Source organism: Juglans regia, unplaced genomic scaffold, assembly GCF_001411555.2.
Source record: "Juglans regia cultivar Chandler unplaced genomic scaffold, Walnut 2.0 Scaffold_7, whole genome shotgun sequence".
In the NCBI taxonomy this organism is placed as follows: domain Eukaryota; kingdom Viridiplantae; phylum Streptophyta; class Magnoliopsida; order Fagales; family Juglandaceae; genus Juglans; species Juglans regia.
The window spans coordinates 130,973-141,911 of NW_023361867.1; the positions used below are offsets into that span (position 1 = coordinate 130,973).

The 10,939-nt window shown below is 30.8% G+C and overlaps 1 protein-coding gene across 1 annotated transcript; it reads right to left on the reverse strand.

The window, feature by feature from the left end:
* Positions 1–449: 449 nt before the first annotated feature.
* LOC109019138 (ankyrin repeat-containing protein ITN1-like) lies at positions 450–8,184 on the reverse strand. The gene is made up of 3 exons (XM_035687161.1): positions 7,692–8,184; positions 7,452–7,576; positions 450–1,058 (listed from the first exon to the last, which is right to left on the reverse strand). Exons 1-3 carry the CDS (start codon positions 8,182–8,184, stop codon positions 450–452), a joined length of 1,227 nt encoding a protein of 408 aa, XP_035543054.1.
* Between the last annotated feature and the right edge of the window lie 2,755 nt (positions 8,185–10,939).

A 10,939-nucleotide genomic window follows, 5' to 3' on the forward strand; every position in this document is an offset into this window, starting at 1 on the left:
AAGTAATGTACTCATGGTATGATCTAAAAGGGCGTTGGGTCTTAATGGGAGAAGGAAAATTGCAAAAAGGAGAAGTTTGAGAGATAAAGTTGGATTAGTAATTTTATGGTCACCTTGTAGTTTGAGGAGATGATCAAGTGTAATTTCTCTATTATTTCATTTTACTATCATCTCCTACGTTCAACTTAATTATTTGGGTACTGTACTTAATTGGCTGATATCCAAATGTGCTTTCCAACAAAGATTGGGACACACTTCTTTTATTTGTTCGGCCACTCTAAATTTTTGAGTTTGAGTAGAAACTTTAAGAGCCTTGAATCTTTTTCCATTGTCAAAATAACTAGCTAAATTATAAAAAACTGAAGAACGTAAAATTATTTTGAGTGAACTTTAGTCTAAAATAGGAAAATAACAAAATACACAACATAAGTTCGTTGACAATTCAAAAGTTAAAGCAACGCCTTAATTTTTCTATTGAAGATGCATGATCCATAGGTCGAAACAACCATGTCAACAAGAAGCCGAGACTGCATCAATGCAAATAGGATTATGGGAACACCTGCCAAACCAATGATAGGAGCAACAAACCATATTTGTCCATGCAATATAAGTAAAAGAGCAGCAGAAAAGGCTATCATCATAGTTGTAATAGAGAAGAAGAGGGTGAAAAGACCTATTATCATCCTTTTAGGTAAGGATTTAAGAAAGTCTTCTTCCGCATAACGTGCAGTCAGAATTCCCAAAAATGTCAATACTGAAGTTGAGGAAGAAAAGAGTGACATGGTATTAGTTACCATAAAGATCTTAAACAATTTGTTATCCATAAGGATTGGCAAGCCTGTATTTTGGTTGTTACCACCGGGAATAGTAAATGCCGCTACAAACGTAATGGTAATAACAAGAGCACCGACCACTGTAGAAGAAGTTGTTGTACCTTTCATCCATTTCTCTCCCTTTTCTTTCAATTTTTGGTGATTCACAGTAAACAATTGTTTAGGAGTCAACCCATCTTTGTTTAAACGCTCCTTACAAGAGAGAGGGCAAATGCGTTCCACCTCCTGCATTTATTAAATAAAATATTAGGAAGAAATCACAACTCGAATATTGCAAAAGAATTCTCCATCAATATTCAACACACTACAAGAAAAATACCCTTTTGCGGTGATTTTGTATTTGACGGAAATAAAATCGCCAAAAGAGTCTTTAATTCTAGTGATTTTGATGTCGCCACGGACTTTTAACATCAAGTTTCGAAACTTGTATTTTGCAGTAATTTTTTAACTTTTTACGACAAAGAAATTTGCCGCAAAAAGTGAAAAACTTGTTGTAGCGATTTTTGCCTATCACTAAAATTGATTAGAAGTGGCGGCTTAATTTTGTCGAAAATGCTGCGAATTTAAAATCACCAAAATTGATTAAATGCAGCGATTATTGAAGATATTTACGACAATTTTAAGCGCTGAAAAAACCCTTTTTTCTTGTTTGTACAAACTGAGACTATCATCGAGATTTTGAGAGTAATTCTTCTCCCTGGTTTTTTTGTGCACAATCATTTGAATCTTTTGAATTTTTGAATCATGATTTCTTATTTTTATACAATCATATTTTAAATTGAGGGTATATTTTTATAAAAATTATAATTTTCATAAGTTATTTTATTAAAATACTCCTCATTTAAAATAGGACTGTGCAAAATATTGTAAACAATTTGTATATTATTTTTCTCTTCCAATTTATAATTTTTTTCAAATTAAATCATTTAATCATATTTCCATAACGAAAATCGAACGATGACAATTTTAGCTTTCTTATAATAAAGATTCCGATTATCAGTAACCTCGCAACACCAAAAGACATAGAATGCAAAACAAAGTTATTCTATATATAAATATAATACTTCCAGAGTCCTTGAAGTTTCTAATTAAGATGATTCCATAGGAGAGTTCTTAAAATCACTGTTTTGAGGTTAAATGATACAGATTTTTCCACCCCACATTTCTACATTTCAGACACAAAGAATCGAAAAAAGAAAAGAAAACGGTTTTAAAGATAGTAGCAAATTAATGCTGTCATGGTAATTTCTATACCTACCAACGATTCCAACTAATTCAAAATTGTATTTATAAGTTGTCTAACAATTGATTTTTTTTTTTTAACTTCTTCATGTACAAAAATACGACAACAGATCTAAACATATATTAACTTTTTCATCATTATATTCAATAAGAATCGCATAAAAGTTGAAAGATAAAATATGTAATTTTTATTTTTATTTTTTTAGTACTTGAACAAAAATATTAGGAGATGATGAATGAGTATTTTATATTAACTTTGTGGTTGTCATGCATAAAATTCTACATTTGTCATGTGCTTAGAACTTAATGGACTTTATCTTCTTCGTTTATGATGCAAAAAAATGTTGACAATTGAAGTTAAATACATAAATGACATATTTATTGAACCTATTTATATTCATATAATATTTTTTTTATTAAAACTAGTCAATAAATTTATATTTTATACTCTTTTATACATGATATAAAATGCTTGAATTCCATTATATAGATTTTTAATACTTTTATCAAGATTAAAATAACTGATTCAAAATTGTCATGAATCATCCAATTCAATTTGTTGAATCGTCCGATTCATTAAATTGGTCCTTATCAAATTCTGAATCCGAGTCCGATTGTTCAAGCCTTGGCTCAAGGTGACTTCTTGCATGAAATTGGAAGTCTTTGAAACCTAGTACTTTACCTAGTTCTATTGTTGTTCTCCTTTCTCTCTTTGAAAATCTATATCTAGGTCAGTTTAAAGAGTGTATAGCCCCAGTTTCATAACATAGGTTATGTGGTTTAAGAGAGAGAGGTTCTAACATCTCTCTAGAACACTCAAATTAGAACCCAGCTGGGAGGGGGGGTGCCTCGGCTCCTCCTCCCTCTTCCTCTTCCTCCCGCTCTCCTGTCGGCTTTGCATTTTCGGTTGTTTTTTTTTTTTTTTTTTTTTTGTATTTTTCATTTTTTTTTTCATTTTTTTTGGCTAAATAAGGGAAGTAGTCGATTCGAGCTTCTCCGGTGGCCATCTTCCTACAAACACACCACCGGGAGAATCCTCCCCTGCCGATCTAGTAGTTGACTAGATTGGAAGCCATTAGGAGTGACGCATGGGTGCACCCATGCGCGGGTCAAAGGGAATGCGTGGCGCCCACGCGCCCCCGCGAATCATCTTCCGTTGATGCCACGAGCGGAGCTGAGGGTCCAGTGACTCCGGCACCGCCTAGACCGACTAATCGGCTCCCTTCCAAGGTAGTGCGTGTCATTCACGGGCCACCACTGTTTCCTGTTACTGTTTGCTTGATTTTTGTTTGTGTATTTCCGATTTCTGTTGGTGTGTTTTTGGTGTTTGTTTGTTGGTTTTGTTTGTAGGAGAAAATAAGTGAAATAGGCTATTGGACTTTATGTCCATAATAGTGTTGGTTCCTCTCTCCTCCGGTTAGGAGGATGGGTGTGGTGTTCACTTCTCCTCCTTTGGAAGATGGAGTTTCGATGCGGGCTGTTTTACCTCTGTTTTATATAGAGATTGATACTATCTTTTTTAGAGTTTTTTAAAGTTCAAACAATGTCCGTCACAAAGATATTTGTGTACGAGAAAGCTTACAACAGATGTTAGTTTGGCTTGTAACTTGAGTCACAGATGTAACTTCACTCATGAAATAAAATAATGTCTATTTTCTAAAAAAAAATAAAAAAAATAGTTTATAGACCACAGCGAAATAATAAAGGGAAAGAGATGGATGGAGCTGACCTTAAACCATTGAACTTCTCTTTGCATTTGCAAAGCTGCACCTCTTATGTGATCGATAGGAGTATGTTCTGTTAACATCCCTGCCATATGCAATATGGTATTTCTTGAGGCATCTTCCACATTTAGTAGAATATTCTTCTTTTTTAAGCTGTATATAAGGCTAAAGATCCTATGTTGACGATAAAGGATGGCACATTGGAATATGCTTCTATTATCAGTGACATCACCGATCAGCAAAATATCTGAATTTGCTTTGACTATATGATAAATAAATTCAAAGTTCCCTCTACTGATACCACGGAAGATTACTGGCGCAATAATCTCATATCGATTGTCAGGACTTGTATGAGTTGGAATCGCTTGACACATACGAGTCAGAAGTTGTTGGAATTGGTCACGTACTAACTTCATTTCATATAAACGCTTGAATCCTAATTAATTTGGCAATTACGAAACAATGCATGCGGTTAATTAAAAATTGGATGAAACAATAAGTGATCAAGAATAAAAAAATTTAAAATAATTATTCAAAAAATTATATGGATGCAATATTATACCTAAGAGGTTCAAGAGACTTGAAACTAGTTGGCGCAGTAGAGCTCGCACTGCAAATTAAGTAAAAGCAAAACTTGCTCATCAATTAGATCAAAATATTTAGGGTAGTGATAGGCTTACTATCCAGCTATTACTATCCATCTACTACCCAAGCATATTTCAAGTTTTTTTTTTTTTTTTTTTCATTTTTTTAAAATATATTTTTAACATCCTTAATTACTAAGAAAAAATTAAGAAAATATATAATTTTATTAATACTCACTTTCTTAATTATTAAGTAAAAAAAATTAAATATAAAAAAATAATAAATAGATAATAGTAGGATAATTATTATTCAAATATTTATTACCAAATGGATATTAAAAAACTAATCTAATCTGTTTCTTCCTTGAAAAGATCATTATTCTCAAAGAAGTACTAAATTTTGATTGACATTGTCAGGAGTACTAAAAGAATTGAGGCAAAGAAATTAAGTTTAGCCATCAACGTACGTACGTACCTGATCCGATAGTTTTTTGTTGATCATTTTGATTAATGTTCAAACGGACTTGATCGGTAGCATGAGTATCAGCACTTGAATTAATGTGTATACCTTCCCCCACCCAAAAAAAAAAAAAAAAAACTATTATTCGGTTGAGTTGAAACAAGAGAATTAATTAATAAATAAGTATCTGATACACAAAGTTTGCATTTTCTCGCGGCTGGATATATAATATATTTTATATTATAACTGTAATGTACAAATTTTAACAAATCAACTTTGAGTTTTTGTAAATATCTTCCAAGTATTTATAAGACTATGTGATTTCCTCTTATATTGTTAAATACTTTAAAATTACTTTTATTATAAAGGTAAAAATAATAATATAAATAATAAATATGAAAGTTATTTGAGTTAATACAAGTGCAATTGAGATTTATACTGATTGTATCATTTAATAATCAATCATAAATTTTTTCTTATAAAAACAATAGAAAAATCAATCATAATATTGTTAGAATATTATTTTTTAATATTATTATTGTTTTGAGACTTGAAAAAGTTGAATTGTTTATTATATTTTGTATAAGAATTTAAAAAAATTGTAATGATGAGATGAGATAAGATAGGTTGATAGTGTTTCTATATCCAAACGGGGCCTTAGGCTTCCAGATTTCAATTTTATTAAAATATAACCAAAATTAAAAAAATAAATCGTTGTACAAATTAATGTTATTATACATTAATATTATATGTTATGATATGTTTTAGTATTACATGGTATTATACATTTATTATTATACATGACTAGTACATGTTATTATACTTGTTATTATATATTAGTATTACATGTTATTATAAATTTATATATTTGTGTTTATACATAATACATTAATATTAAATGTTATTATACATTAGTTATTGTATAATTAGTATTACATGTTATTATACATTAGTTGTTATTATACATTAGTGTTACATAGTAGAAATAGTTAATAGTATGGTGTTTACATATATTAAACTACTATTAGTCAACTTAGTCAATTTATGTTATAGTATAAGCATATTATTTTGTAATAATTTGCTCATACTAGTATATTATTAAATTTAATTAACTATATAAGTTATAATTATATAAAATATATATGATTAATATATAAAAAAATACATATATTTTTATAAAATATGTACAATATCAGAGTTGGAGTTGGAGTTGGAGTCGGAGTCAGAGTCGGTACATCTCCACCTCCGACTCTAACTCCGACTCCAACTTATCGAAGCTGGAGCGGAGTCAAATTTTCAGATTTTTGCTTAGTCCTATTTGGAGGTACAAGTTTTTGTGAAAGCTTGTCTTAATTTTTTTGTTTTTGTTTTAAACCACGAAAATTAATGCAAATGATTAGTATAAATTATTTAAGAGTGATGACACATTTATGTTACAATGAGAATTTCAAAGCTTATGGTAGAAAGTGATAGTTTGCTTATTGTTGAAGCCTTACAGGATGATAGTATGACTAATTCTATGCTTGGCATGTCGTATCATGAAATTCAGACTTTATCATCTTGTTTTGATATTTGTAGCTTTTCACATGTATACAAAGAGGGCAATATGGTTGCTCATAAGTTGGCTAAGAATGCTTTCATGGTTGACAATATTAGTTCAAGGTGGAATTGTATTCCAGACTGTATTTCTCAAGTCTTATGGTTTGATAATTGTCTGTAATCGTTTTCCGTGGATTAATGAAATTATCATTTCAATAATAATAATAAAAAAGTGATGACACATTTACGATTATTTTATAATATTATTACAACTTTGTTATATTAATAGGACGGTGGTTATGTCAAAATCTGAAATTCAAATACGCTAGCTAGTATTGTTGATGATGTTGCACTATCATATTAGTTGACTGAAATGTGAATTAATGTATAAATATAATTTCTTTTTTACGTAAAAAGACCCCAATAATTAATGGAAAAGCTGCTAAGAGATATAAAAAAGATTGGTACTAACAGTGATTGTAGATCCATTGTTTCCAAAACACCAAACTTTGATTAACATTAATGTCAGGAGTGCAAAAATTCGAAGGAAAGAAATTAAGTTTAGGCATTAATTAACGCACGTACGTACCTGATCCGATTGTATTTTCTTGACCATGATTTTGAATGTTCAAACGGAATTGGTCGGCAGCACGAGCTAAATCTAATGATGAAATGTGTAATACCTTCCCCCACCAAAAAACAAAACAGGCAAATAAAAGCCAATTGCAAGTAATAATATGGCATGCAGTATAATTTTTAATCTTATATATCTTGAAGGAGCAAATTAAATTCAAGCAACATGCATGTACAGTACTATTTGATTTAATCCGTAGAGCTGAGTATTATATTATACGAGTAATTGTATTAGTTGGGAGAGAGTTCAATTCATTTAATAAACAAATCAAGTCAAACTTGAGCTTGATCAAAATGATTTCTAAAAGTAAGAACTATTTTTTTGAAATTTATTTTTTACGTAAATTAATGGAAAAGCTAAGAGAAAAAAAAAAGTAAAAAAATAGGAGTACTGGTTATACTAACAGTGATTGTAGATCCATTGTTTCCAAAACACCATCTCATAATTTCCACTCTCGAATGCTTCAGTCGCAACAGCCAGTTTCTCAAAAGGGGAGACATCTTGTCCGTCCAAGGCAAAAGCCAAACTAGGACAACGCTTCATGAATTCCAAAGCCATATCTTGCACGATCACATGATGTTGTTTTACCATAAGTATCCAATTAATTAAAATCCAATAAACACCGGAAATTACGGCCAATAAATGGTTAGAAGAGAACGAAACAGTAATTGTTACCTAAATCTCTGGTATCGATAGAGTAGTTAAGAAGTGAAGCACCATTGCAGCCTTCTTCTGCCTCCAACTCTTCCAACGGAGTTGAAGAATAGAGATAGCGAGCCAATTCTTTTTGACCCCATCCCATAGCCAAAGCAACTGGAAGTTCGTTGTTATCATTTCTAATGCTGGTGAAGCTCACGTTTTTTCTAATCAGGCACTCTGCCACCCTGTAATTACCACTATTTAAAGCTGTTTGATGTAAAGCTGTATTCCCGAAACCGTCTTTAATTGTTTCCAAGTCTTGTTCTGAAATCATATTCACCAACTCCTCCACTATATTTTCCTGTTCAGCATCAATAGCAGCGTGAAGAACTGTCCCACCCAGAAATGTAGTCATTCTTGCTGTCAATGCATGGGGGTGGAGCTCAAGGAATTCTCTTGTACGGTTCCAATCACCCATCGACACAGCCTTGAGTAAGGCTGCATAATCATCCCTCTCTGGCCCTGCCATGCATATATATAAGCTTTTTTTTGCCTCCAATATTTGTCATATATTATACATAGAATTATGAAATAAATTAAACAAAACAATGTCTTAATTCGACTCGTACGAACTTTCAAACGAACTACTACTACTACTACATAATGATATCATCGTCTTTTGTACGCATGTGTTGATTTTAAATTTCAGTACGTATATAGGATTTATCAAATATGTATTTTATATATATATATATATAATGATATTAATGCAACATATGTTATAACTAGTAAATTTGATAGTGTCACTTCTTTTCATGGATTAGGCTTTAGTCGAATGTTTGTTAGTCGAAAATAGCCCAATTAATTAGCCACAGGCAAAGCCCATAAGTTTATTTATGTTCTATATGTGAAGATGCAACCCAACGAACTGAACATCCGGCCATTCTATATGTTCTAGATGCAATTCTCGTATAACTAATAAACTTACCACTCACAAATTGTCAAGCCCAATAAAATGTTTAATCAATCCCTGTTGATTTTTAACGTGTCATAATCATTTTGAGGAAATATCACAGATATTACTCTTGGAATTGTCACTTATTTTGCAAAATGGCAATAAAGTTAATCACCAACCAACGTTATCACTTCACCTCCAAATCTAAATCCTATATAATATTGTTGACTTCGAGATAATTGATAATTGAAAAATAAGTAATGTAAGTTCCCTATTATTTCATTTTTACTATCATCTTCTACGTTCAACTTATTTGCATATTGTGCTTAATTGGTCAATATCCAAATGTGCTTTCCAACAAATACGATCGAGATCCGTCCATGAGTTGAGTGAGAAGGATGTTCAAGTTTTCCAAATATTTATTTATTTATTTATTGTGATTGATTCTTTCTATTTCTAAGCTAATGTGAATGACACACCATCCACATTATTGACATGACAAGATTTGATATACAATATTTAAATCTAGAATCTTTCTTGCAAATTAAATCATATTAGATCGAAGATAAACCACCTAAAATAAATCATTTGTACTTGTTGTCATGGTGATTCAAATTTCAATTCTCAAATTTTTAATGACAAGAAAAACTACAACTAAGCTTTAGCTAAGGTATTGAGAAACTCCCAATTTTCCCTACAATTATAAGCCTATTTTTTTCTTCTAATAATGTTTGTGCATATAATTGAAAGAGACATTAATAATGTGATATATCCCATTTTTTGAAATCAAGAATTTAATATTGTTATTTCTCAAGAATACATTTTCGATCTTGACTTTGAAAAATGATTTTTAATTTCTTCTAGTGAGTGCATGTTAGGGATTGGGTTAACATGTTTTGGATTGCGTAGTAGAGCTTTTAATAAAGTTGGATTAGTAATTTGATGGTCACCTTGTAAAATGAGTGTTTGAGGAGATGATAAGTGTAATTTCTCTATTATTTCATTTTACTATCATCTTGTACGTTCAACTTATTTGCGTACATGCTTAATTGGTCGATATCCAAATGTGCTTTACAACAAATACGATCCAGATCCATCCATGAGTTGTGAAAAGGATGTTAAACCTAGTCTCCAAATTCTTCTATCTTTATTGAAATCTTGTAATCTAGTCTCCAAATTCATCGTTATTATTATTATTTTTTTTTTTTGTGGTTGATTCTTTTTATTTTCAAGCTAGTGTCAAGGACATACCATCCATACACATCATTAATGACATTACAGATTTGATATACAATATTTAAATCTAAAATCTCTCTTGCAAATTAAATCATGTTAGGTACTTTAAGATAAATCACCTAAAATAAATCATTTGTACTTCTTGTCATGGTGATTCAAATTTCAATTCTCAAGTTTTAGGCACTGTTTGGATTCAAAGTTGATATCAACTCATCTCATGGTCTCATCTAATCATTATAATTTTTTTAAATTTTCACACAAAATATAATAAATAATTCAATTTTTTCAAATCCCAAAAATAATAATAATATTAAAAAAATAATATTCTAACAATATTTTATTCAACTTTTAACTTTCATCTTAACTCACTATTCAAATCTCATCTCAATGACAAGAAGAATTACAACTAAGTTACAAGAGCTTTAGATTAGCTACTGAGAAATTCCTAATTTTCCATTTAATTATAAGCATAATTTTTTCTTCCATAATGTTTGTGCATATTGAGAGAGAGAGAGAGAGAACCTGGGTTGTTTAAACTTGAAGAGTTTCCTTCATCAATTATCGAATCATCATCTTCAGTCTTAATTAGCTTGTCTTGTCCATTACTTTCCATGAACATTTTACCCAACATTTTCCAAGCAATTTTGGAAGAACTAATTTTATTGATTCGAGATAGTATGTCAATACCACACGAACTTTGGATTGCATGTAAAGCCGCATCATTCATCTTTCTCCAAGCCTCGAATTCAACCACATCATCATTTGGTTTGGGAGCTTTCGGGCCTCTTTTAACAATGTCCCAAAGGCCTTGAGCCACCAGGTTGTTTTTCATCTTGACACTTCAGTCCGCATAATTATCATTTGTAAGAAGTTCAAGGGGAAAAATATTTGTTTCCATACTGCTTGGCAAGTTATGATCAAGTGCATATATTAGTCGAGACTCACATTAGAAAGAGACACTAATAATGTGATATATCTCATTTTTTTCAATCAAGAATTTAATGTTATTCTATGGAATATATTTTGGATCTTGACTTTAAAAGTTGATAATTAATTTTTCCGAAGTACTAAGTGTGTGTGTTAGGGATTGCGT

Excerpts from the sequence above, each read along its gene's own strand:
- LOC109019138 (XM_035687161.1), bottom strand. The coding sequence starts at position 8,184 with ATGGCAGGGCCAGAGAGGGATGATTATGCAGCCTTACTCAAGGCTGTG. Across the intron at positions 7,577-7,691 it reads TATCGATACCAGAGATTTAG|ATATGGCTTTGGAATTCATG; the intron begins GTAACAATTACT and ends TGATCGTGCAAG. Across the intron at positions 1,059-7,451 it reads AGAGTGGAAATTATGAGATG|GAGGTGGAACGCATTTGCCC; the intron begins GTGTTTTGGAAA and ends TAATAAATGCAG.